Source organism: Hyaena hyaena, unplaced genomic scaffold, assembly GCF_003009895.1.
Source record: "Hyaena hyaena isolate Hyena2069 unplaced genomic scaffold, ASM300989v1 scaffold_689, whole genome shotgun sequence".
Classification (NCBI taxonomy): Eukaryota; Metazoa; Chordata; class Mammalia; order Carnivora; family Hyaenidae; genus Hyaena; species Hyaena hyaena.
Window position 1 is genome coordinate 819183 of NW_024081322.1, and position 27826 is coordinate 847008.

At 40.2% G+C, this 27826-nt stretch overlaps 1 protein-coding gene across 1 annotated transcript in view; it reads left to right on the forward strand.

The window, feature by feature from the left end:
• Positions 1-19794: 19794 nt before the first annotated feature.
• CUNH4orf45 (chromosome unknown C4orf45 homolog) overlaps positions 19795-27826 on the forward strand; it is a 94157-nt gene continuing 86125 nt past the window's right edge. The window contains exon 1 of the mRNA XM_039217439.1: positions 19795-19959. Coding sequence (XP_039073370.1) covers positions 19896-19959 — 64 coding nt within the window. The 5' untranslated portion in view covers positions 19795-19895. The remainder of the gene's footprint in view (positions 19960-27826) is intronic.

The following is a 27826-nucleotide window of genomic DNA, read 5'->3' on the forward strand; positions in this document are numbered from 1 at the left end:
CCTAGGCTCACCATATAAACCTCATCCTCTGGGGTGCCTGGGTGACTCAGGCAGTTAAGCATCTGATTTTGGCTTAGGTCATGATCTTGCAGTTTGTGGGTTCTGGTCCCACATTGGGCTCTGTGCTGACAGCTAGCTCAGAGCCTGGAGCCTGCTTCAGATTCTGTGTCTCCCTCTCTCTGTGCCGCTCCCCCACTCATGCTCTGTCTCTGTCTCTCAAAAATAAACATTAAAAAAGAAACCCTCCCCCTTCAAGACTTTTTTTAATTCTCTGTAACAACAGAGACTACACATGCTAATGCTTCTGGATGCTGTGTTTTTCTCGTGCTTCAGCTTCCTCTGGTATTTGAAAATTGTCAAAAAGGAGAAGAAAAGGAAAGAGTCTGGTAGTGTCATGAGCGCACTATGGAACAGCCCGTGGCACCCATCTGTCCTGCAAGCAGCACCATAGATCCATGCGCAGTAGCAGGTCAAACTGCTTGCTTTTCTTCAAACTGAATTCTTCGGGTGTTTCCTGATAATGTGCCCTTCATTAAGGAGATCTAAGGGAGCCTTGGGATCTTTCCTGAAATAGGACAGCATCCAAATGCTTTGACCCCAGACCCCAACGTTTCTGCTGGCTTTAAATGTGGTCATTAGGCAAATTCAAATTTTATGTGGAGGGTGGGGGGCTTTGAGAAGCCCTTTTATTAGACATGCAGATTTTCTTGTGGAAGCCTTGGATGAAGGGAATTCGCAAAATAGAGATGCCTGAGCCTGGGGTGTTCAATATCCTCCTTGATGATTAAAAATGCTGTCTCCAGTGGGAGCAGAGCACTTGCTGTAGAGATTATTATGGTCCGAAGCATTTTCTGTATGAGTGGTGAGGGCACGGGTTGGGGGAGGGGGGAATAGGCAATAAGACGCTGAAAGATGTCAGCTCCTGCAATTCAGTGACAGGAGGGTTTCAGGGATCCAGCAGCTTAGCTGGAGAACAGAGGCAGACAGGAAGGCTGCCCAGAAGGGGACGGCCACTGTCCTCCACACACAAGATTTTTAAAACTTACGTCTCAAATTGTTTTCTTCTCAGTGTATAATGTCCCTCTGTAACTGCCTACCCTTCGTAAAGAATGCTACGAAGAGTTTTCCGCTAGCAGAGCACTGAAGAATATGCGGGAAACAGGTGTCTGTGCTTTGGGAGGGCAGTGTATTGGAGAGAGGTGTTAGCATGAGAGGCGACTAAGGTGTGGAGTGAGAAGAGACAGTGGCAGCCAGAATGAGCTTGTAGAACAGGGAAACATGAACCCTGGCTCCTCTGAACTGTTAGAAGTTAGGGCTGCATTTCCTGCAAACCTGTAAAATGGGAAAGGGATAGGAATGGGAAGGAAGATCATTACCATATGAATCTTAAAGAAAGAGTTGAGCTGGAATGATGATAAATTGGAATAAAAACTGCTACAGTATGAGTTTGTGTCTAATAAGGAAAAGGAAAGTAGGAAGGAAGGAAGAAGAAAACCTCTGCTGTCCTATCCTGTGCCATTCATGGCTTCTATCTGCTATGAACAATCCTGTGGAAGGAAATAGTGTGTCCATATCTTCCAGAAATGGCTTTAAATGGAGAGGAACTCAGGGGCATAACATACTTCAAGCTCTCAAGAACCATGCTGGATGCCTGGATTGGACCTGAAACAGATAGATGTGGGCCAGGGGGACCATGAATATGAGGGGCTAGGTCCTTGCCTAAGGGCCCCTTAACTGGCCCACAGCCATTCTCTTGTCCTGCCAGGGTGGTATGCATTCATAAATCAATACACTACCCATCCATGTCTACTTGCATTTTAAAAGATTTCACATAGAGTAGATAACACAACCCCAAAAGCTGACCAACAAAAACTAGCTGCCCTGAAAGGTTGTGCATACTCAGCACTTGCACTCAATTTTCTTTTTAAATTTGATCCTCATCATCCAGATGGCCAACAGACACATGAAATGATGCTCAGCATCCCTCATCATCAGGGAAATACAAATCAAAACCACACTGACATACCACCTCATGCCAGTCAGAGTGGCTAAAATGAGCCAATCAGAGAACTCTAGATGCTGGCGAGGATGTGGAGAAACGGGCACCCTCCTACACTGTTGGTGGGAATGCAAACTGGTACAGCCACTCTGGAAAACAGTGTGGAGGTTCCTCAAAAAAATAACAAAAGAACTACCCTAAGACCCAGCAAAAGCACTGCTAGGAATTTACCCAAGGGATATAGGAGTGCTGATGCATAGGGGCACATGGACCCCAATGTTCATAGCAGCACTCTCAACAATAGCCAGATCATGGAATGAGCCTAAGTGTCCATCAACAGACAAATGGATCAAGAAGATGTGGTTTATCTATACCATGGAATACTACATGGCAATGAGAAAGAATGAAATCTGGCCATGTGTAGCAACATGGATGGACCTTGAGGGTGTTATGCTGAGCGAAATAAGTCAGGCAGAGAAGGACAGATACCATATGTTTTCACTCAGATGTGGAACAGGAGAAACTTAACAGAGGACTATGGGGGAGGGAAAGGGGGAAAAATAGTTGGGGAGAGGGAGGGAGGCAAACCATGAGAGACTCTTGAATGCCGAGGACAAACTGAGGGCTGATGGGGGTGGGGGGGAGGGGAAGGGGAGTGATGGGCATGGAGGAGGGCACTTGTTGGGATGAGCACTGGGTGCTATATGGAAATCAACTTGACAATAAACTATAAAAGAAAAAAATTTGATCCTCATGACAACCTGGTGAAGACAAATAGCAGCATCACCACCACATGGACAGAAGAGAAAGTGAGGTTCATGTCTAGAAGGTTATTCAGTGACTAAGTGGAGGAGCTGAGTTCTAAGCCCAAAGTGTCTCTCCATTTTCAGCTGTACCGGCACAACTGAGTAGTTGCAGTTTGTGGCCCCTGGGTAGATACATCTGTTACCATGTGCAAGAGTTATGTGGCTTTGTTTTTGTTTTTCTCAGAGTCTCCTTAAATCACGGGGAATGGGAAGCATTGCTCAACTCTCACTGATGATTGCCACGCAGAAACATGGGTCCAGGACTTCCAATTTTTCAGGAGAGCCTGGACATTTATATTTGTAGACAAAGTCTGATATTTTGATATTGGTGCATTTGCGAAAGAAACGAAAACAACACATTGTGCAAACCCAGCACGCCGGCCACCAGCGTGAGACCTCTGCCTTAAATCTGTGTACTTGGCTCCTTCACAGCCTTATTCCCGGAGAGAGTGTAAAGGTGATGTCAGTGGCGTCTGCTACTTTTTCTCCAACAGACTCTCACCTGGTCTGAATATCTGCCCCTGGATTCCTCATCTTTTTTGTCTATTACCCTCCATGTGAGTCATTTTCACTTTTTTTCAGCGGGGGTATGGGTGGGTGGGTGGGTACCACTGGGAATCAAGTGGTGTCAAAGGAAACTTTGTGTTTGGTATTTCAGCATCCTAAACTGGAGTGAGCTAGGTGGCAGACAGCCAGAAGGCAGGGGGGCAGGGAAGGATGAAGACGAGCCGTGTACCCGCGCTGCCTGCGAAAGAGAGGAAATGAACGGATGGCGCTGACGGCACTCTTAGTAAATATTAAATAGTAACGCAATAGAGAGTAATGGGCAACAAAGAAACTGTGATAAGCACGCCAGTACTTTACTATATTTCAGCACACAGCTGGGTACTAGAGCTTAACACATCTCTTCTGACATCGCAGACAGTTTTACTGTGCAGGGAGAAAAACCTGAGTAATGAATGCCAGACAAATGCTTTTGCTATTATGGAAACAAATAAATGGCAGAATAAGAATGACAGTAAAAGAAAGAGATTCTACTTCCATCATCCTAAATAGATGTGACGTCTCATGGCAGATATGATTGCATTAATTAGCAGCAAGAGATTTTATAAATAACCATCATGTAAATGGGCTTCCTCTGACTTTGCTAATGAAAGTGCTTTTGATTGTGACCCTTTTGTAATCGAGGCAACAATATTTCTCAGCTCCTGATGTGTACAAAGTAGCAGGGACTGTGGGGGAAGGCACCAGAATGGTGGATGTAATTTTTTCTTCTGAGCAGCTTCTAGTCTAGTGGCATTAGATTTGTAAGAAGGACAAAGCTCCTCCCAAAAGCCCATATCAAATCTTAAACAGTTTCAAAGAATACAAGGGTGCCTGGGTGGCTCAGACTGACTCAGTCAGTCAGTTAAGTGTCTGACTTTGGCTCAGGTCATGATATCGCAGTTCGTGTTTTCAAGCCCCTCAACAAGCTCTGTGCTGACAGCTCAGAACCTGGAGCCTGCTTCAGATTCTGTGTCCCCCTCTCTGTCTGCCCCTTCTCTGTTCACTCTCTCTCTCTCTCTCTCTCTGTGAAAAATAAACATTTAAAAAAATTTTACTAATGTTTGTTATTTATTTTTGAGAGAGAGACAGAATGCAAGTGGAGGAGGGACAGAGAGAGAGGGAGACACAGAATCCGAAGCAGGCTCCAGGCTCTGAGCTGTCAGCACAGAGCCTGATATGGGGCTCAAACTCACGGACTATGAGATCTTGACCTGAACCGAAGTTGGATGCTTAACCTACTGAGCCACCCAGGCGTCCCAATGAATAAATATTTAAAAAAAAATTTTTTTAAACAGTTTCAAGGAACACAAAAACTACTTACTAGACACCTCTCCCAGAAAACATATCACTTTGCATTTGTCCAAACATAATTCAAACCACATTTACTAAAACTCTTTTACCCTATTATACAGCCATTTTGGTTTTATGTTTCTGTAAGAAAATGCAAAGAACAGCATTCTCTTGGAAGCCTCTTTAAGATTTTAAACAATAAGGGACGCCTGGGTGGCTTAGTCGGTTAAGCGTCCGACTTTCGCTTAGGTCATGATCTCGCGGTTCGTGGGTTCGAGCCCCGCATCGGGCTCTGTGCTGACTGCCAGCTCAGAGCTTGGAGCCTGTTTCAGTTTGTGAATCCCTCTCTCTCTGACCCTCCCCTGCTCACGCTGTCTCTCTCTCTCTCCTAGAAATAAATAAAACATTAAAAAAAAAAAGATTTTAAACAATAAAACAGTGTTTCTGTTTATCTAATCTTTTTTAAAAATTTTATTATTTAAGAGAAAGAGAGCAAGTAGGGGAGGGGAAGAGAGAGACAGAGACAGAGACAGAGGATCCAAAGTGAGCTCTGCATTGACAGCAGAGAACCCTTTGTGGGGCTCAAACTCATGAACCATGAGACCATGACCTGAGCTGAAATCGGATGCTCAGCCGACTGAGCCACCCAGGCACACCTGTGTTTGTCTAATCTTGAGGCTATCTGAATCTGTAAAATCTGCTACTTCACACTGCTTTTTCCCCCCACCCCCCTCTTTTTTATTACTATTATACTCATACTAACATGAATTTCATACATGTTTGTTAAAAATGCAGTCACTTCTCCCTCCCATTCAGTTCAGCAGACCAACACTAAAGTTAAGTAGTCAACGTTTCTTTCTACTTCTCAACCTTGATGGGGTTATCGGTAAGCCCAGTCAAAAAATAAAGCAGGTCAACAGTAGTACCACCTACTAAGAAGAATGAAATCCAGATGCTGTCAAAATTAAGAGAGGTTTGATTAATACCTCTGTTAACTTTATTTTCACTGCTTTCCCAGCTGGGTCAAAAAAAGAGTCATGGACAATGTGTTAACGCTGCTGGGCATCTTTTTAGCAAAGCACTATTTTATTTTATTAACAAAATTTTTTTTAATGTTTTATTCATTTTTGATACAGAGAGACAGAGCATGAGCTGGGAAGGGGCAGAGAGAGAGAGAGAGGGAGACACAGAATCCGAAGGAGGCGCCAGGTTCTGAGCCGTCAGCACAGGCTCCAACTCAAGAGCTGTGAGATCATGGCCTGAGCAGAAGTCGGACACCCAAACAACTGAGCCACTCAGGCACCCCAGCAAGGCACAATTTTAAAAATAATGTCTGAGTTACTTGATGTGTTATCAAAAGATTGCTTTCTATCTATCAAGAAGCTTTAATTCTATGAATCAAAAGTAGCCTTTACCTCAATGCCCATTTCCTTCCAAGACCTCCTCAATATCAAATGTACTTCTATCTCTTCTATGACAGGGAACATATCAATGATGTAATGCTGCGTATATATTTGAGATCTCTGTGACATCTGTGGAAGTCAAACCCTATTTTTCAGACAGACACAAAATTCATGTGACTTTTAACTCATTTTTAAGTAGATCCTGACCCAGTATAAAAAATTGAGAACAGGTGACCAATATTCCCAAAGAATTATAAAAATTCAAAACATTCTATAGAACAAATACCTTCAAGAAAAGACTGAAAATCCTAAATTGGGATCTAACATGTGAATGTGTTTAAAATCACTTGGTCTGCATTTCATTCTTTAATTGATCTCTGTGAATCTCGATATCATCTACATATCTCACGCTTCTTTCTTACAACTTCCCAACAATTTTCAGTTATTTATTGTGGTGCTTTCTGGAAATCAATAAAAACTGTTTTTAGATTTCTGTCTGTAGTGAAAGAAAGAAAAAAGCTTATTTGGTCTAGCTCTGTCTTCTTGTTTTCCTGTTTTTCTAAATATAAAAAAATAAGTCAATCTGTGTTGAATGTAGAATCCATTGAAATGTAACAAACTCATGTTACTTTACCTTTCCTGCCAGTAATTTTTCAGAAATCTCTATTGTTTTTGTAAATTTACATTAATCAGAAAACTTCTGTCCGTGAAAATCAGTCATCGGTCATTTTTTTAAAGTAGAATGAATACTTGTGGTATAACCTTAAGCATTTGACATCGATATTTTAAGTAATTCAAATCACATATTTCACCCTAAAAGTTCATGATTTATATTCTGATGTTAAGTGATTCTTGGAAGTCTTTATCACTGGGTAAATTGTCTCAATTCTTGAAAATAATTAGGGGTTATCATTGTAAGCACATTTCCTTGACGATGTTTTCATGAGCCAACAGAGAGGCATTTTCAAGTTGGCATCCTTCTGTGCGTTGAATGTGGGGGAAAGCTTGTGACGCGCCCCCTGTCCCCTCCCCCGCTTCTCTCCTCCGTAGCCCGGTGGCTGTAGCTCACGTCTCCGTGGCTCGGTGCCAACAGAAATGCCTATGGAAAGGAAAGCCTGTTCTGAACAGAGAGCTGACTGCTTTGTGAAAGATGAGAAGACAAAGCCTAATACAGTGAAACTTCTTTAGAACATTTTCCAGGGAACTGAACATTTTGAATGTTCTACGTGGGAAAACATGCGCTGGGAGAGGAGCACAATGACGCATTTCACTGCACTTCCACTTGCCAAACATTCCAGGGCACCCTGCACACGAGGCTAATAAACTGGCTTAAACAGGAGATGGTCATGAGCTCAGGAAAGCTCTCCTCCCGCCCCTTCCGTGGTTACACAAAACGGTCAAAACAGAGGCCAGGTCTGTTCTCAAATACCATGCCCTGGAGAAGGGATAAGAATATCCTCTGGTTCCTGGGCCAGCTCAGGTGGCTTCGAGAGGGGCAAAACAGCACCTTGACAGTAACTACAAAACATCACACCTGTGCACACCGGCGTGCTAAGTATCCTCTTCTCTAAAGGCTGGGAGATGGGGCCCTTTCACTTTTTTTTTTTTTTTAATGTTTTATTTATTTCTGAGAGAGAGAGAGAGACAGCATGAGCAGGAGAGGGTCAGAGAGAGGGAGACACAGAATCCGAAACAGGCTCCAGGCTCTGAGCCGGACCTGGGGCTTGAACTCACAAATCGTCAGATCATGACCCGAGCTGAAGTTGGATGCTTAACCAACTAAGCCACCCAGGTGCCCCGGGGCCCTTTCACTTTTACTCTTTGTGCTTTTCTCTATTAAATGCTATTCCATTACGTGCTGTCATATCATGGTTCTCATGTTTGAGAACCCCTCTTCTTGTACATTTTAATTTATTTCAGGTCATTACAGAAACTCAGAAGACTGAGGACAAAATCCCAGAATATCAGGGAGCAGGGCAGACTGCCCTAGGTTTTGAGCGGCCTTACTGGAAACGTCTGGTTCCTGCCTCACTTTGGTTTTCTTCAGAATTTCTTCAGTGGGTGCAGGAAATTCTACTTGCTGGGTTGGTCAGTAATCTAGAAATATCTTGGTATTTTTCAGATTACCAAGCATCTGTTGTAATGTGACTTGGTTAGACAACAGATAAAGAGATCAAGATAGATCGCTGCTGGAGCCTGTTTCCTAAGAATGGATGATAAGCATTAGCAGATAAAAAAAATGTAATCAATCAAGTAATGGAACGAGGCAGGAATGAGAGGAATGTTTTTCGATTTAAAGTCTCGTGTAAATGTTGCCCTTAACAAAATCAGAGAAAATGTAAAGAATCAGAGGGATATTTTTTATATCCACAATTAAGGAGGAAAAGTGCTCCTTAAATAGATGAGTAAATGGTTTCAGACATAAATATATTTGTGTATGTATGTGCAGAGTTTTTCCTTTCCTGTGAGGATTAAGTAATTTTTAGAGTAAATTTAATCCGGAGTTGATTAGTTTGTCAGTAACAACCTACTTTTTGTAGCTCTTTAAAAAATAAGCTTAAAAATGTATAAGAATAGGTGTTTGTCTTAGAAAACCATGAATAATATTTTTTAACCTTTCTTTTTTAATTTTTTTAATGCTTATTTTTATTTTTGAGAGAGAGACACACACAGAGTGCGAGTGGGAGAGGGCCAGAGAGCGAGGGAAACATGGAATCTGAAGCAGGCTCCAGGCTCTGAGCTGTCAGCACAGAGCCCAAGAAGGGGTTCGAACCCACAAACTGTGAGATCATGACCTGAGCCAAGGTCAGGCGCTCACCGACTGAGCCACCCAGGCGCCCCATGTATTTTAACTTTTCTGAATGCTTGTGGTCTAACAGAACTGATAGAGTCATGGTCACTAAAGGGGAATGAATGTTCCAAAAGACCTCAGAAAATACAATAATGAAAGAAGGGGAAAGCCAAATATCCAAATCTTAACAACTCCCAGCTCTCTGTCCGCCCACCCCACCCTTACCACGCCCACCCCACCTCTCCAGGGATATGCAAATCTCCCAGCCTGTGACGGACTGTGCAAGAGTCAGCGTTGATGTTTAAAGGCTGAAGCTGATTTGTAAACAACCAAAGTTCAATAGGTATCATCCCTGCTCTTAAAATACCCCAGGCCGCACTGCTCCTGAGGGTTTCGCATCAGCCACGTGTGACAGAAAGCTCCTAAATGGTCTCCAGTGACCCCTGCCTCCTGGTGAGCGTGCTCTGTGTAATGCCCTACCCTTCAACATGGGCTGGGTTAGTGACTTGTTTCTAGCAAACGCAATATGGCGGAGGCAATGAGACGTCCTGTGCTAGATCAGGTTACAGAATAGCTGCCGCCTCCTGTCCTGGGTGCACTCTCTTGCTTGCTCTCTCTGAAGAAAGGCAGCTGCCATTTTGTGAGCCGCCCTGGGGAGACAGCACAAGAGCCCTCAAGGAAGTGAGTTTGGAGTCAGGTCCTCTCCTGCTGTGTCTTCACAGAAGACCTCTGCCTTGGCTCACACCTAGACCGCAATCTCATGAGACACCTTGAGCCAGTGGCACCAACCTACGCAGCACCCAGGGTCCTGCCCCACAGAAAGTGTGAGAAAACAAATATCTGTTGTTTGTTTGCTTTTGGGCACTGAGTCCTCGAGTAATTTGTTATTCAGCAACAGATAACACACCTTTTCGTCCACCCTCCCATCTTCTTCAGTCCACCTTCTCACTTCCTGCTTTGGGCCGCATCTCTCTCATGGCCAATCTTCACCTTCACATTTCTTTTACGTCATTTATTTTTTAATGCTTACTTAGTTTTGAGAGGGAGAGGAGGGACAGAGAGAGAGAGAAGGGGGATCTGAAGCAGGCTCTGCACTGACGGCAGAGAGCCCAATTATTTATTATTATAATAAAATAATAAAATAAGCTTTTAATCCAAGAGAACCTCTAGTGCTAGCTGCTGTAACAACAGTTCTCAGCTTGTGTTGAGAAATCGTCAGTCACTCAAAATAAATAATAACGCACCCATGATTTCATCAACATAAAAACATTCTAGCTGTGAAGAAAACATAGTGTAGCTTTGGTACATTCTATAAAGTTGAGAGAGAGTTATCCATTCCTGAAATCTCTGTTTTTCAGCCTTCTGGGCTCAGCTGTTCCCTTGATACTCCCAAATAAACTGCTCTGTGCCACCCCTTTTCCTCACAGAAATTCCTCCCTCTTCCAGGATTTTGGAGGATACTCTGAAGTCCCCTATTCCCATTTGTCACCATTGTCTCTGGAATCCCCACCTCCCAACCCTGTTCTTGCCAGAGTTTGGTTCCATAATGGGCCCTGCCCTACTTTCTTCAACTTCCCTGAAGAGCCATCAACATGAGGCTGCTGAATAGAGGCACAGCAAAGCACAGATAACAAACAACTTAAAATTAGATGTTCCCTGAAATTAGGCTTCTCCAGTTTCTTGGATAACCTCAGCATGGGGAAGTCCTGACTATACACAGGCCCCTCCCTGACCGGCCACCCAGTCTGCCAAACCTTCTCTTTGGTCTTTCTACCTTTCCCTCATGTCTCAGAGCCCCCAGATCAACTCCCCACCATGACCTTAACGTTCTTTAATACAAAGCATTTTAACTTGGTTTTGTTTCTTTTTTTTTCTTTTCTTTTTTTTTATTTCTAGGAGAGAGAGAGAGAGAGACAGCGTGAGCAGGGGAGGGTCAGAGAGAGAGCGAGTCACAGGCTGAAACAGGCTCCAGGCTCTTTGCTGGCAGTCAGCACAGAGCCCGACACGGGGCTCGAACCCACAAAACACGAGATCATGTAACTTGGTTTTGTTTAAACTGCCCCCATCTAGGTGGAGTGACAGTGAGGAGAGGGGAGAGGTCTCAACTTCTACCACCAAAGAGGCCGCAGACCCATTCATGTGCTCCTTCCTAGATGTTATTATCCTCTCCTCAGCTCACACTGTTCCTCACCATTCAAAATAACAGTTTCGAATCTTACATTACAGTTTAATAAAAAGATTACATTAAAAATTCTAATAAAACATGTAAGAAAAGTTGTTCTCCCACTGAAATCCTGATGCACGTGCTATAAAATTTTTCAGAGAAATGGAGTTTCTTCTTAAGACTAGATCAAACACCCATACTGTATACTAGTGTATAGTCTCTTTCAAGTAAAATGTCACGCCTATTTTGATGATTTTTATGTTTGTAATTATGAGGCCCTCTTTGAGAATCATATCAGGATGCTCATTCTATACCGTGGCAAGTGATCGGCAAATATTAAGAAGCTACATCTCATATCAATAGCAAAGGTCTGGCATTGATATGAAGCATTACCATGTAGAGCTGCTGCAAATTATGCTTAGCCTCTGGAAGCTGGCTGAAGATACTTCTGAACTTCAGACCTTGGTTCTGAGGAGGAGCTTTAGAAGAATTGCCAGAAGAAAACATTATCATTGTAGATGACATTTAATTGCTTATTCTCCCCAATAGGTGTAAATATTCATATTCCCTTCTAAAAATAAATTTCCTTGGATAAGTGAGAGGGTTGGTTCCTGGCTGTGCAGTGGGGAAACCCTCGCTCACTTCTTCCCTCCTGGTTGCTAATTGCATCCAGTGTTTTCTTAAAATTTTCTTTTTTAATGTTTATTTATTCTTGAGAGAGAGAGAGAAAGAGAACAAGCAGGGGAGGGGCAGAGAGAGTGGGAAACAGAGATCCATTTGTGGGCTGGAACCCAGAAACCTGAACCGCGAGATCATGACCTGAGCCGAAATCAGACACATGCTTAACCGACTGAGCCATCCAGTATTTTCCAAGGGAGCTGGGAGTTTGTAGGGAAAATAACTTGAAGCGTGTCTGGTGAGCTGGATGAGTGATAAGAAAAAAGAGAGTTGGGTAGAGGGAGGGTGCTGATGGAAGAAATTTTTTGCAGGTAGATTTTTCCAGGCAAGACACTTACTCCAAGTGAAGACGAAGTATGGCATAGTGCATTGAATTCAACTAAAGACCTGAGGGGTGGAGTAGAGGAGCTTCCAAATTAAAAGTACCTCCCCTGACCCCATGTAGTCAGCAGTATGCTCATTAAATAATCAAAAAAGCTGTCATCTAAAATTGAGTTGCCCTTTGGAACCCAAGAAAATCTGTTGGTGAGGGAGGGACTTGCTTCCCTTCCTGACTTGTCAAGGAGGCTGAGTCAGAAGGGCGGTACATTGAATGGAATGGTAGCCAAGAGACCACTGGTAACTGTGTGAGCTAGGGAACAGAGATTAGCAGAATTTCACTTTGGCCAGTGGAGAGGCTTGAACAAAATATGTTTGAGCAACAGTCAAGTTAAAACTTAAAGCAGAGAATAGAGACGATCGTACAGGCATTGGGGACTTCCAGAGATACGTGCGGGTTGAGGGAGAAGAAGAGAAATTTCATAGGGGCTTTGTTTTCTGTGATTATAAATCTAAGAGGGGCATTAAACTAGGAAAATCGGTTGCTGTCACCTCATTTGTATTCACCGGCGGGGAAGCTGTAATAGTCCAGAGAGAATAGTGTTTCCTTACAATCACTTTTTCATATGGGAGAATTTCAGTTGTACTAAAAGTACCACTTGGACAGATATGATTGTAGAAGATCAAATTTAGATTCCAGTTGTAATAACCCAGAAAATATTAGCTGGATTTGAGAATTCACATTCTCTGTGATGAATGTACAATAAGCTAAAACTTTGACATTGGAGTCTCTGAAATTCACTGACCTCATTAATAAATCACGAGTAATAATTCTGTGTCATAACATTGTGCAGATAATGAGAAAACTTTTGGGGGACCCTTTAGCACAGTGCCAGGCACATGGTGAGTGTGCAATTATTTATTCATTGCTCGTTGAAGAAGGTTTTGCCAGGAAATTATACTGGTAGCCAAAGAAAGACCACATAAAATGTTAGAGCAAACTCTAAGGGCTTTTGATACCCAAGGCGCCATACATGAGAAAAAGAGATGACAGCTTCTTTTATAACGCAGAGTGGGGAGAAAAGCACCCAGAACTGGGGATCGGGAAGGTGGTTTTTTGTCCTGGCTTGGCTTCCAGCTCCCCTGTAGGCTTGGTTAGCTCGTTAGCTAACCTCTCCCAGCATCAGATTGCCCCGGGGGAAAATGAGGGGCTCCGTCTCCATAATAGCTAAGGTCATTTTTAACAAGAACAATTCGCATATTTGTTAGATATGACCATTACTGTTGCTAAAACCCTTGCTTTAATTATTTATCATTATTTGATGCATAGGAGAGCAATTAAGGGATAGCAATGATGATGTTTATGGTTTTAATTTTTTAAAACACTGTTTTTATAGGAAAAGCTTAAGTGTGTCAGGATCCCTGATTAAATTAACTACAGCTGTGGGAAGTTGGATGGATTAGACAGAAACGGAATAATGGCACCACTCTACTCCTGGTGCTAACATCTGAACGAGGAGGAAGAACACACTTTCCAGAGCTGGTCTTGCAAATCCAATACAAAAAGCAAGGTTATTATGGTCACAGTTTAAATGTATATTACTAGTGTGTGTTTTCTAAAGGAGGCGCTAAGGAGTGGCATAGGTGAAGGGTGAGGTGACGAGACTACTATTACAACGAGTATTTACTGAGTACACACTCTGTGACAAGTGTTGTGGTGACAAACATTTTTACCTTTTTTTTTTTTTCCCTTCGATGTTGGGACTTGAAGCCAAGTCTGTGACTTCATTCTGTGGGTTTTCTAAATTAGTGCCTGAAAACAGGAATATAGAGAAAGGACATAAAAATATTTAGTGCTTAAAAGCATAAGGAAAGATTCACTCGCATAGGGGTGGCAAAGCTCCCCAATTCCCAAAGTGTCGCATATTCCAAACTGGAGTATTATTCTATAACTTTAGCAAATTCTGACTTACATTCACCTAGAAATTCATAACACTCCTGTATTATAGGAGTTTCTGGTCAGTATCACATGTATGTCATTGAAATGTAAAGCTCGTTGCTTCCCCAAATGTTAGAACAAGATATTTTTGCAGGGCCACTGCACTGGCTACCGCAGTTGACTGTTGAAGAGGTTAAATTAGCGAAGCCAGACAATAGCCAGAAGTTCACTTGTGCTGGGCAGCGAAGCCTGTTTGTTTCATCAGAGGATGCTGCTACTGATTCATAAACAATAGGGATTTTCTCTAATAGAAGTGCATCTGGTGGCCACAGGAGATCATCTTTAATCCCTTATAATGAGTTCAAAAGCTGTCATAACCTTTTATGATGATTTGGGCTTGATTTTAGCTGTTGTAGTAGCCTGTTGTATAGCATATAGAAATCCACACCTAGTTAATACTTTATTTGTTGACCTTGGTTTTCTTTTTTATTTATCCTGTTTTCTTTTGTGGTACTACTACTACTACTCACTACTCACCCAAGCTAGAAAACTGGGGTCACCCTGGTTCCTTATAGCCTCTGCTCGACATATCTGTCATCTCTGCCTTGGCTTAGGCTCTCATCTTTGCTTTTCTGGACAAATTCAACAGCTACCAGCTGGGACCCCTGTCCATGGGCTTCTCTGTTAAGCTCATTCTCTATGCAATTGAGCATCTTCTACTTCAACCCAAGACGAGGCCCCATGCTTTAAAAACCCTTCAGGTTCTTCCTTGGCCATGGTCCCCATTGTCCCCATCTAAGCCAGGACCTCCAACAGGCTGGACTTGAATTTTGGCTATTTCTCCCCTCTCAGCCTTTTGCTCAAGCTCTCTACCCACCCCATCCTCCATTCCCCCATTCCTTGCATAGATGCTCACCATTCTTTGAGACACAATTCAGACGTCATTTCCTCCAGGAAGCCCTCTCTCGCCACACGTGAACCTCACACTGTCCCAGGCTTTGGCAGGTGATCTTCCTCTCTTGTGCATTAGTACACTAGCAGCTTTCTTCGTAAATGCAACAATACTCTCAGGATTTCTTTTAGTTAGCAAAAACAGGTACTAATGTGGGTCTTTTGTAAAAACAAATGTGAATTAACATGAACTTTCAGAAACTGGGAGATTCTTCCCTTTATGCCATTTCAGATTTCACAAGGTTCTACGTGAGGGGACACCCGGGTGGCTCAGTCCATTAAGTGATGGACTCGATTTCCATTTACGTCATGATCTCACAGGTCATGGGATCAAGCCCATATCAGCCTCTGTGCTGTTAGCGGAGTGCGTGGTAGAAATACTCTCTCTATCCCCTTCTCTTTCCCTCCCCTGCTTCTGTTCTCACTCGCTCTCAATAAACAAATAAATTAAGTAATTAATTTAAAAATTTTTTAAATGTTTTATTTATATCTGAGAGAGAGAAAGAGAGAGAGACAGTGTGAGCAGGGGAGGATCAGAGAGAAAGGGAGACACACAGAATCTGAAGCAGGCTCCAGGCTCTGAGCTAGTTGTCAGCACAGAGCCTGATGCAGGGCTTGAACCCATGAACTACGAGATCATGATCTGAGCTGAAGTCACAACACTTAACCGACTGAGCCACCCAGGTCCCCCAATTAATTAATTTTAAAAAACAGTTCCATAGGAGTGCTCTGCCTTTGGATAGTAAGGGAAATCTGTGTTTATTAAACATATTACTGTAATCACCATTGACCTTACTACATTTTATTATAACTCTCTGTTGATGTGTCTCTTGTCCTCCTTTAGAATGTTAGCTCATGCATTTAGAAGTAGGATAGAAAAGGGTCAACAGCCAGATAGTAAAATACACAAGAGATAGGACCAGAAAGTTCATAGAAAAAAATGCAAATGACTCTCAACATATGAGAAAAGACGTTCAGTCTTGATAATAATAAGAGAAATATAAATTACTATGTTACCATTACTTATCTACATAAATCCCAAAGTCTGACAACATACTCTGTGGGTAAGGCTGTGTGGAAATAAGCATTCTCACGCACTGCTGGTTGAAATACAAATTGGTACAATCATTATGGGGGGGACATCTGGCAATATCAAACAAATTTATATATGCTTTCATCCTTTGGTCACACTTCTAAGAATATATCCCTAAGGTGTTCTGCAAAATATATGAGAAGACGTATGTAGACAGATATACTCTGAAGCACTTTTTGTAACAACATAATACTGGAAATAGCCCATATAACAATTAATAGAGGGCTAGTTGGATAAATTATGGTAAATCTATACAATAGGGTATTTTGAAGCTGTCCAAAAATGAGAAGTATCTTTCTTTCTTTCTTTCTTTCTTTATTTATTTTTTTTTTATTTCTAGGAGAGAGAGAGAGAGACAGCATGAGCAGGGGAGGGTCAGAGAGAGAGGGAGACACAGACTCTGAAATAGGCTCCAGGCTCTGAGCTGTCAGCACAGAGCCCGACGCGGGGCTCGAACCCACGAACCGCGAGATCATGACCTAAGCGAAAGTCGGACGCTTAACCGACTAAGCCACCCAGGCGCCCCGAGAAGTATCTTTAAAAAAGAGTTTTTTAATGTTTATTTATTTTTGAGAGGCAGAGATAGACAGGCAGAGCATGAGTGGGGGAGGGGCAGAGAGAGATGGAGACACAGAATCCGAAGCAGGCTCCAGGCTCTGAGCTGTCAGCACAGAGCCCGATGCGGGGCTTGAACCCACAAACCGTGAGATCATGACCTGAACTGAAGTTGGACACTTAACTGACTGAGCCACCCAGGTGCCCCAGAAATATCTTTATATAATGCCATAAAGTAATTGACAGATGTGTTCAGTGAAAAAAGCAAGGTGGAAAACGTGTCCAGTAGACTACTATTTTTCTGAGAAAGGGGAGGACGGTAAGTATATATTTACTTATAGTTTTTAAAAGTTTTCCTAGGGTACCTGGACGGCTCAGTTGGTTAAGTGTCTAACTCAGTTTTAGCTCAGGTCATAATCTCATAATTCATGAGATTAAGCTGCATGTAGGGCTCTGCACTGACAGCAAGAAGCCTGCTTGGGATTCTATCTCCCTCTCTCCCTGCCTTCCCCGTCTCCCACCCAGGCCCTCCCTTACTAGCGTGCACAAGCTCTCTCTCTCTCAAAATAGACACAGTTGTCCTGTAAGGAAAAGGAAATAACAGGATGGAGATGACAAGAATAAAAGCTAGACATTTGTAAATATTTCTTATTTTAAGGATTTCACTTTGGAGCCAGGGAAATATTTTACTTAATTATAAAATAATTTTAATAATTACCTCCAAATGAAACAAAACAAATGTACCTAAGTATATATTGAGTTGGTGAAATAATTTCACAGAAAACCAATTTTTCTCCTCTATTTTTCCTTCCTTCCAGCCTTTTGCATTCAGAACTGGGGACTCTGAGTCAGGACAGATGTGAAGTTTGTAATAGATTTTTTTTTTTTTTTTTTTTTTTTTTTTTACTTATTTTGAGAGAAAGTGAGCCTGGGAGGGGCAGAGCGGGGAGAGAGAGAATCCCAAGCAGGCTCTATACAGTCGGCAGAGAGCCCAGCTCAGGGCTCCATCTCATGAACTGTGAAATCATTACCTGAGCGGAAATCAAGAGTCAGACACTTAACCACTGAGCCACCCAGGCACCCCCATTTGTAACAGTTTCTAAGGCAAAGGGGAAGACTGCATTTCCCATGGGTTCATGGGAGGTCTTCAGCCCAAACCCAAGATCTCTTTTATTTTCTGCTTATATTACTAAAGAACTGCTTTTCCTCATTCCGCTTCTTCCTTCCTTTCTCTTCCCAGCACCACAAAAAACACAAACCAAAGGAGCAGTTTCCTATCTTCTACTAGCAGGTTTCAAATATGGACAGCTTGGAAAATGATAGGTCCAAAGACACAAATAAGGAATTTTCTGAGAGAAGCTTTCAGCTAGGGATGGAGAGCCCTTGACTGTAATAACCAGAACTAGGTAACCTCAGGAAAAGTAGAAAAGCTTCTGAAACTGCAGAAGGCCAATATAGAGGACACAAAGAATGCAGTGCAGGTCAGGATCAAACAAAATGGCACCTAAGAAGATGAGTAGCAAAACAAACATCGACTCTTGTTGCCTACATGGGGGGAACAAGATCAGTTCTAATTAGATGGGTTGAGTGGTTACAATGAGGGGCATTCCTGCATAACACATATGTGCATCTATGCATCTGGTCCTCACATATCAGGTTCTCTGGATGTTTGGGGGGCAAGATGGTTCTTTGGGATCTACCTCTGTGAACAGAAGGAGACAGAAACAGGATTTGGCAGAGGGAGAAGTTGAACTGTAATGAGGGCTCAACAAAACCTATGCCCATCGGGTAAAAAATTGTCTTGCGGCAGACAGCAATGATTGGCTCTTATATTCCCATCTCACTTAGTCACTTGACACAGGCTGCCCTGGAAAGGGCTCAACCCACAACAGAAAGGGCAGTTCTCTGCAGCTAAAGCAGACCAAAGGAGCTGTCAGCTGTCAGCTGTCTGCAGCTAGAAAACAAGCCCTTCCTTGAGGGGGAATCTGGGTGGCGCATCTCTCTGCCTGCCAGGCTACCTAACCTCTCCTTATGATTTTTTAAAAGTTTATTTATTTATTTGGAGAGAGAGAGAGCGCACAGTGGGTGAGGGGCAGAGAGAAGGAGAGACAGAATCCCAAGCAGGCTCCACGCCATCAACGCAGAGACCGATGTGGGGCTTGAACTCACAAACTGTGAGAGCATGACTTGAGCCAAGATCAAGAGTCAGACGCTTAACCAACTGCACCACCCAGATGCCCCAAGACTCTTTGTATTTTAATTTCCTTAAACAAACAAAAGGTATTACATTTTCAGTTAAGAACCCCATATATGTAGTGTTGAATTTGAAATTACCATTAGAATTTCTATTCCATGGATTATCATGGATAATCTATTCCATGATTGTCATGGATTATATTTCTGGGCAGGCTGAAATTAGCTGTTCATTCATTTGTCCACCCACAAACATTTATTATCTATTGCATGGAAGTCTCTGGAAATTGAAAGATGAATAAAGATGCTTTTCCCATGAACTCTTGGGAGTTAGAGTCTAGTGGGGTTGCAGGCAATTAAATATACAAAACAAGTGGTAAGAGCTTGAAAGACAAGTGTAAACAATATGCTATAGAAGTTTAAGGGTCATGAGGAGAAAATACTCAGCTATGTCTGCAGGCATTCTCCTGGAAGAGGAAATGTGGGCTCTGGCTCTCAGGTGACATGAAATATTTGCATAGGAACATTATAGGAAGAGTGAAATGCATGTATAAAAACTGAGAAGAATGAAAGAGCATCACACATTAGGGAACTGTAAATAAGCTGACATGACCAAGGCACATATCGTAAGTATTTGATTTGGGGCAGGGAAGATATAGATACAGATACATTATTCATTCATTAATATAATTTTCTACTGCATTTTATCTAGCCAGTGTTTCTGAAATGCATTGAATCATGATCTGTGGCTTTTGCCTATTGTTTTTTGTTGGTTTTCAATAACCCCTCTGCAGAACATTCTTTGGGAAATATCGAAAGAAATCTTGATTGAGCCTGCCAAGTTATCTGTGAATCTGTGACATAAGTCTATTCTAGATCTAGGACCTGAATAGGTCTGTTCTGACTTAATATTGACAGATTTAAAAAAGATATTTTGAGCTACAGTTCTTGGGAATGTTACAACGGTATCCATCTCTTCTTGGAAACTGGAATACAGAACTTTGTTAGAAGGAACACCATACTTCCCTGTTGTAATGAGTCCTTAGCAACCACCTAGTTCATGTCATAGGGAGAACAGAGACACAGCAGAGTCTTTGACTCTTTCTGAAGTAAACTGGCCTGATCTGAGGAAGCTTAGTTTTGTCCAGTGCATAGTTAAGACCTTAGCCATGGCATCCGTGTCATTTCGAGAGCCAATATCTTCCACAGTGGGAAAACGGATGATTGTTACAGGTAAAGAGTTTTTGTGTATGCTTTCACAAGGAAATCTAAGCTTTTTATCCCTCACCTCTATGATGCTTAGATATGATACTCACATAATGGATGGAAGAGTGAAATAATCATGTATGTTTATTTTATACAGCTGCTACTCTATTGTATTTTATATAATGCTCACATACAGTGTGGGCATCAATACCATGCTGCCATAAACAGATCTGTGACGTCCCAGTTTTCACTATATCTAAGCTAACTTTCACGAAGGAACTTTCATATATCATAAAGTTTATGTTTCTTTAAGGGGAACTATTTTGATGTTAACAAAAAGTATACTTTTGATCAAATTTTAATTATTACCAATTTAACCTTTTTGTGTTTTTAGAAGCTTGACATATTTAGTTAACAAACATTTGAGCAAAATGTAACAAATATTTGAGCAATTGTTGACTTGCATTTTCCTTCAACTTGCTTTAAATGATTTGAATGGTGTTTGTGGGTGGAATTATAATAACATGTAATTAAATAGAATACTGTATGACTAATTGTGACAAGTCTATAAGAAATAATCTAAATTTCATCTTATTTCCTTCGTAATTTGAAGTCATGAGCATATTTTGCCTTTCTATAAAGTCCATCATAGAAAAGCTGGTTCTCCAATTTGCCATCCCTGTACTATTCCAGTATACACGTATACAAATATCAGAACTGGTAATCTGTTGAGAACAAACTTTATCCACTAGAGTACAGTGTCTCCTTGCAGTTCCTTTTGCCTTTAGACTTAAAGACTAGTCATTTCCAAAATTACTTAGGTCAGCATCATTTCCCCCCATCCCCTTCAGTTAGACTCTTTTGTCATGGTCTGAATTCTTTCCTGGAATCCCCCAACTTCTTAAATTATTTTTTTTAAAAATTGTATACATCAAAGTTTGCTCTTTGTGCTGTAACGTCTACTGGCAAATTCATAAGGCCGTGTATCCACCATCAGAGTACCATACGAATAGTTTGACCCCTCTAAAAATCACTTGAACTTCACCTGTTCATTTCTTCCTTTGCTCTCCCTGAGCTCCTAGCAACCATTGATCTTTTCACTGTCTCTATAGTTTCGCCCTTTCCTGAATGTCATAGAGCTGGAATCATATAGCATGCAGCCTTCTCAGACTGGCTTCTTTCACTTGCCAATATGCATTAAGTTTCCTTCATGGCTTTTCATGGTTTGATAGTTCATTTCTTTTTAGAAATAAATATTCCATCATGTGGGTATCTCATAATTTATCTACTGCCTATTGAAGGACATCTTGGTTGCTTTCAGTTTTTAGCAACTCTGAAAAAAGTTTCTATAAACATTTGTGTGCTGGCCCAAGTGTGGATACATTTTCAAGTCAATTTGGTAAATACCTAGGAATATGATTGCTGAGTCGTATTATAAGTCTGTGTGTAGCTTTGTAAGAAACTGCCAAACTGTCTTACAAAGCAGCTGTGCCGTTTGCATTTCTACCAGTTTACCAGCAATGGGCAAGCATGCCTGTGGCATTCTTGCTAGCATTTGGTTTTGTTTATTTGTTTTGTTTTGTTTTTTACTTTAAGCCACTCTAATAGGTATGTAGTTACATCTCACTGCTGTTTTAATTCAAAATTCCTCAGTGACTAATGTTTATGTACTTATTTGCCATCTGTATACCTTCTTTGGTGAGATGTCTGTTCATGTTGGCCTATTTTATAATTGGGTTTTTTGTTTTCTTATTGTTGAGTTTTAATGTTCTGTATATAGTTTAGATACAAGTCCTCTATCAGAAAAGTGTTTGGCAAATGTCTTCTTCCCAATCTGTGACTTGTCTTTTCATTTTCTTAGCATAGTCGTTCATACAGAGGAATTTTTTTAATGTTTATTTTTGAGAGAGAGAGAGAAAGAGAGAGGGAGAACTAGCAGGGGAGGTACAGAGAGAGAGGGAGACTCAGAATCCAAAGCAGGCTGCTGGCTCCTAACTGTCAGCACAGAGCTCAACGTGGGGCTCAAACTCACAAACCATGATATCATGACCTGAGCCAAAGTCAGACACTTAACTGACTGAGCCATCCAGGTGGCCTATCATGGATTACATGTCTGATATTGTATCTAAACTCTTCACCAAACCCAAGACTACCTAGATTTTTCTTTTTTTTTTTTAAGTGTTATCCTTATGTGTTTTCAGTTAGATCAATGATCCATTTTGAGGTGATTTTTGTGTTTCTTAAACTTTTTAATGAACATCAGCCAATAAATTTCCTCTTTTCCTTAAGCCACTTTGGGTTAAGATTTCTGTCACTCGTAACTGTTTTTCTTCACTGATAACTTAAAATTTCTTCTGATTTATGTCAGTGTATACTTAGCATCATGTATTTACATAGTCCCAAGTTGTCACCTTTGAGAGATTTCAGTATATTGATATAGAAGAATTAACTTCACATTCTCCTGTATTTTATATTTAATTTCAAAATTTTCACTGTTACAATAAAGCTACATGAATACTTTTGCATAAATTATTTTTCATTCTTTTATTTTCTTGTGGTATGTTTACAAAGAATGGAGTTAGCAGGTAAAAGATAAAGGATGACTCCATTATTGTACAAGATGATTTGGTGTGTATTTACTTAGTGTACTTTGACTACTTACCTAATTTGTCCACTCATCAACTTTCATATTTCCATCAAGTTTTAATAGTTTTCTTTTAAAATATTTTTTGAAACTAATGTTTTTAAGTTTATATATTTAAAGAGAGGGAGAGAGAGCACATGCCCAAGCAAAGAAGGGGCAGAGAGAGGGGAAGGGAAAGAATCCCAAGCAGGCTCCAGCATACTGTCAGCCCAGAGCCAGAGATGGGGCTCCATTTTGTAATCCAAGAAATCATGACCTGAGCTGAAATCAAGAGTCAAGCACTCAACTGACTGAGCCACCTAGGTGCCCCAAAACTAAATTTTTAGCATAATGCTTTGACATTTAATTTAACAAATATAAAATGAAAACCTATTCAATATTAAAAACTTTTCCAGGAGAGGTTCCTGGTTGGCTTAGTCAGAAAAAGAAGCATGGAACTTTTGATCGCAGGGTCATGAGTTTGAGCCCCATGTTGGGCACAGAGATTACTAAAAAAAAAAAAAAAAAAATTAATAAATAAAGTAAATAATTTGGGGTGCCTGGCTGGTTCAGTTGGTGGAGCTTGCAGCTCTTGATCATGGGTTGTGAGTTCTAGCCCCAAGTGGGGTGTGGAGATTGCTTAAAAACAAAATCTTTTTTAAAAATGAGTAAATAAAAATAAAAACTTGCCTATGAGCTTTGGAGGATATAAAAATGAACATGAATAAGATTTTTTTTTCTTCTAGAAGCTTATAATCTGTTACTCTGATTAAATTATTACAGGTTATCCTGTTATCCTATTAGTATAATGTAAATCCCCATCATAGTATAGTGTGGTATTGAAAGGAAACACAAATCTAATTCCAAAACCTTGAGAAATAATGTAAAAGAAGTAGAAAAGGAGGAAAATTCTGTGACACTGCACCCCACAAAACTAAACCATATTTTTTTTGTTTTCCTGTTCATTTCTTTTCTTTTTAAATATCATAATTAGCATAGATTACCTCCTACATTATAGGTGGATTTTAGAATGTATAGGGATAGAGATTCTTTTTGAAAAAAAATTTTAGTGAGTCCAACTTTTAAACTTTAAAAAAAGGTTGACATGTAACTGTTAAAAACAAAACAGGCTCAAAATGGAGTCACTCATGCTAAGCCTCACCTTACCAAACTGAGACTTGGCTCAAACAGCATAGGCCCTCTCAGAAATGAGTCTTACACCAGCCCATTAGGAGCTGCCTGATGAGCAGTAGTAAGAGAATCTGCCTGATAGATGCTTGCAGTCTCCTAAAAGAAAGTAACCCTGTAATAACCAATTGGCTTTTGCCTAGTAGAATTTCCTCATTCTTGCTTTCCTGTCTATAAAAGTCTTTCATTCTGTACAGTTCCTGGAGCTCCTTTCCACCTGTTACACTGGATGCTGCCCAGTTCATGAATCATTGTGCAAAGCCAATAAGATCTTTAACATTTACTCCATTGAATTTTGTTTTTTAACAACCTATACTCCATAAAGTACATTAATCCAGTATTCAGCTTGATAACCTTTTATGAAGTGAACTCTGTGCCTATGTATTTACTTTTTACAGCAAGATAGTAAACATTTTCATCACTCTGAAAAGTTGCTTAATGCTCTTTCCTAGTCAATTCCCCCAAAGTCAAACAATGTTTTGCTTTCAACAATCCATATGTTTTTGATAACTGTGAGTTTAATCTGATAGGGCCAATTAATTACCTATACTTTTTAAACATTTTGTTTGCTGGCTTATTCTATCATAAAGGATTCACTAGCAATTTGTTAAGTTCTATTACATCATGAGGAGATTTTTAAAGATGTGATTTTTGCATTACAGAGAATTTACTATGAAAACTAATATCACAAACAAAATTAGGAAGAGATTTGAAAAATATTTTAGAGCATGGTTATGTATTTTTAAAACATCTGTTTACCAAAAAAAAAAAAAAAAACCAGTTTGCCCATTTCTAGGTCCTATGATGTTTTAAAGTTTAATTACATCTATTTAAAAATATATTCTTTAAATTGAAGATGAGTGCTCACCTCGGTAGCACATATACTAAATTGAAGATGACACAAACAAATGGAAAGGTAATCCATGCTTGTGGATGGAAGAACAAATATTACTAAACTGTCCATATCCAAAGAAAGGTATAGATTTGATGCAATATCTATCAAAATACCAATGGCATTTTTGTCACAGAACTAGAACAAATAATCTTAAAATGTGTATGGACACAAAAGACCGTGAATAGCCAAAGCAATCTTGAAAATGAAGAACAAAACTGGAAGTACCACAATCCTAGATTTCGAGATATATTATAAAACAGTAGTAATCAAAACAGTATTGTACTGGCACAAAAATAGACACATAGATCAATGGAACAGAACAGAGAGCCCAGAAATAAACCCATGATTATATAGTCAAATCATCTTTGATAAAGGAAGGAATAATGTGCAGTGGTAAAAGGACAGTCTCTTCAATGAATGGTTTTGGGAAAATTGGATAGATCCATGCAAAATAAAGAAACTGGGCCACATTCTTATACCACACACAAAATGGATTAAGGACACGAAACCATAAAAATCATAAAAGAGACACAGGCAATAATTTCTCTGACATCAGCCATAGCAACATTTTTCTAGCTATGTCTTCTGAGACAAGAGAAACAAAAGCAAAATAAACTGTTAGAACTACATCAAAATAACAAACTTCTCCACAATCAAAGGAAACAATCAACAAAACTAAAAACAAACAAACAAACAAACAAACAACACCAGACCATACTGAGGGTGCCTGGGTGGCTCAGTCATTAAGCATCTGACTTCAGGTCAGGTCATGATTTCATGGTTCATGGGTTCATGAGTTTGAGTCTCACATCAGATGAGCATGAGCCCCACTTCAGGTAAAACACAAGCCCTGCTTCAGGTGAACCCTGCTTCTCTCTGTCCCTCTCTCTCTCTCTCCCCCCTCATAGAATTCTCTCTCTTTGACCCTTGCTCACTTGCATCCTCTCTCTCTCTCTCTCTCTCTCTCTCTGTCAGAGAAGAAGAAGAAGAAGAAGAAGAAGAAGAAGAAGAAGAAGAAGAAGAAGAAGAAGAAGAAGAAAGGAAGGAAGGAAGGAAGGAATAAAAGGAAAGGAAAGGAAAGGAAAGGAAAGGGAAAGAAAAGAAAAGAAAAGAAAAGAAAAGAAAAGAAAAGAAAAGAAAAGAAAAGAAAGGAAAAGAAAAAACCGACTAAATTGGAGAAGATATCTGCAAGTGACATATCCAAAAAAAAGTTAGTATCCAAAATACATAAAAAACATATACAACTCAACACCAAAATCATCATCATCATCGTCATCCATTCAAAAGTGGGCAAAAGACATGAACAGACATTTCTTCAAAGAAGACATACAGATAGCCAACAGACACATGAAAAGATGCTCAACATTACTCATGTTGAAATGCAAATCAAAAGTACAATGAGCTATCATCTCATATATGTCAGAGTGGCTAAAATCACAAGAGACACAGGAAACAAGAAGTGTTGGTGAGGATGTGGAGAAAAACGAACGCTCGTGCACTGTTGGTGGGAATGCAAACCAATGCAGCCACTGCGGAAAATAGTATAAGTGTTCCTCAAAAATGTTAAATGGCACTACCCTATGACCCAGTCATCACATTACAATTTTCTTAAAGAATATGAAAACACTAGTTTAAAAAGTACCCCTTATGTTTATTGCAGCATTATTTACGATAGCCAAATTATGGAAGCAGCCTAGGTCCATCAATAAATGAATGAAGAAAATATGGTACACACACGCACGCACACACACACAACCCCAGCAATATTACTCAGCCATAAAAAGTAATGAAATCTTGCCATTCCCAACATCATAGATGGAACTAGAGAGTATATAATGCTAAGCAAAATAGAAGTCAGTCAGAGAAAAAAAAATATATGATTTCACGCATATGTGGAATTTAATAAATAAAACAAAGCAAACAAGAGACAAAGCAAGAAGCAGATTCTTAACTAGAGAACAAACTAATGATTACCAGAGGGGAGGTGAATAGAGGATGGGTGAAAAAGTGAAGGGGACTAAGAGTAGACTTATCACAATGAGCACTGAATAACGGATAGAATTGTTGAATCACAGTTTTGTACACCTGAAATAATATAACACTGTATGTTAACTATACTGGAATTAAAATTTTTTTAAATTTTTAAAAAAGAAAAGAAATGCATTCTTTCATTCAGACTTTTTCATGAATTCCCACTTGGTCCAAATTAAAGAGATAGATGGAATAATTAATATAGGTTATTAAATTTAAAAAGCAGCATAAAAGATAATCTAATTCAACTTATCATTTTTCAGAGGTTATGCTGAGGTTCAGAGAGCTAAGTGACTTGCTTAAGGTCACAGAGCCTTGATCAGAAGGATAGAAGTGTTTACTTGCCCCCTATTCATTTGGCATATTTATGTGCATTATATCCAGATTACTGACTGAATAAAAAATGAATGTATTTAGTCAGCCATCTATACCTACTAGAAAATCTGCTCCTGTAAACCAGGAATATTGTAGATTCCCATCATATAAAGGAGTGATCACAGCATGGGACTTCTGCTAGAAATATATTAGAATTGGAAATACTTTCAAAGAAATGGTCAAAACCCAATATGATGAATGAAACTATAAGTGGTAGGAGAAGTACATAAATGTGTATGTAATTTTGAAAAGCACTGCTCCATTAGCCTGGGTTTCAGACCCATTTATTCATCTCATTTTTTTGCCCTGGGAACCTGTCACACTAATAGTTATGGCTCAAATTCAATTACTTTAAAAATAGAAAATGACGCTTCACACTGAATTGCCAGTGGTTTCCTAGTTGAAGAAAGAATAAAATTGTCCTACTGCAAATTCACCTGATGCCTCGTCACTATAATTCATGAAGCAAATATTTTACATTTTGAAAACTAATTCATGACAAAAGCTTATACATTTTAATGGCACTGACACATTCGGTTGGCTAATCTGCATTTTATTCTGTAGATATAACATATGATTTGCCTGAATCAAAATTTATCCACAAGGGATAGTAGCTCCAAATCGATCCTAGCTTAAGTTGTTGGTCATCTAAATCATCACTGAGGTAATTCACCGACAAAACCAAAACCAAAACCAAAAAACATCAGTGACTGTTATCACTTTAAAAAGCTGGACAAGCTTTGCCTCATATTCTGGGGGTTTTTTGGTTTGTTGTTTTGGTG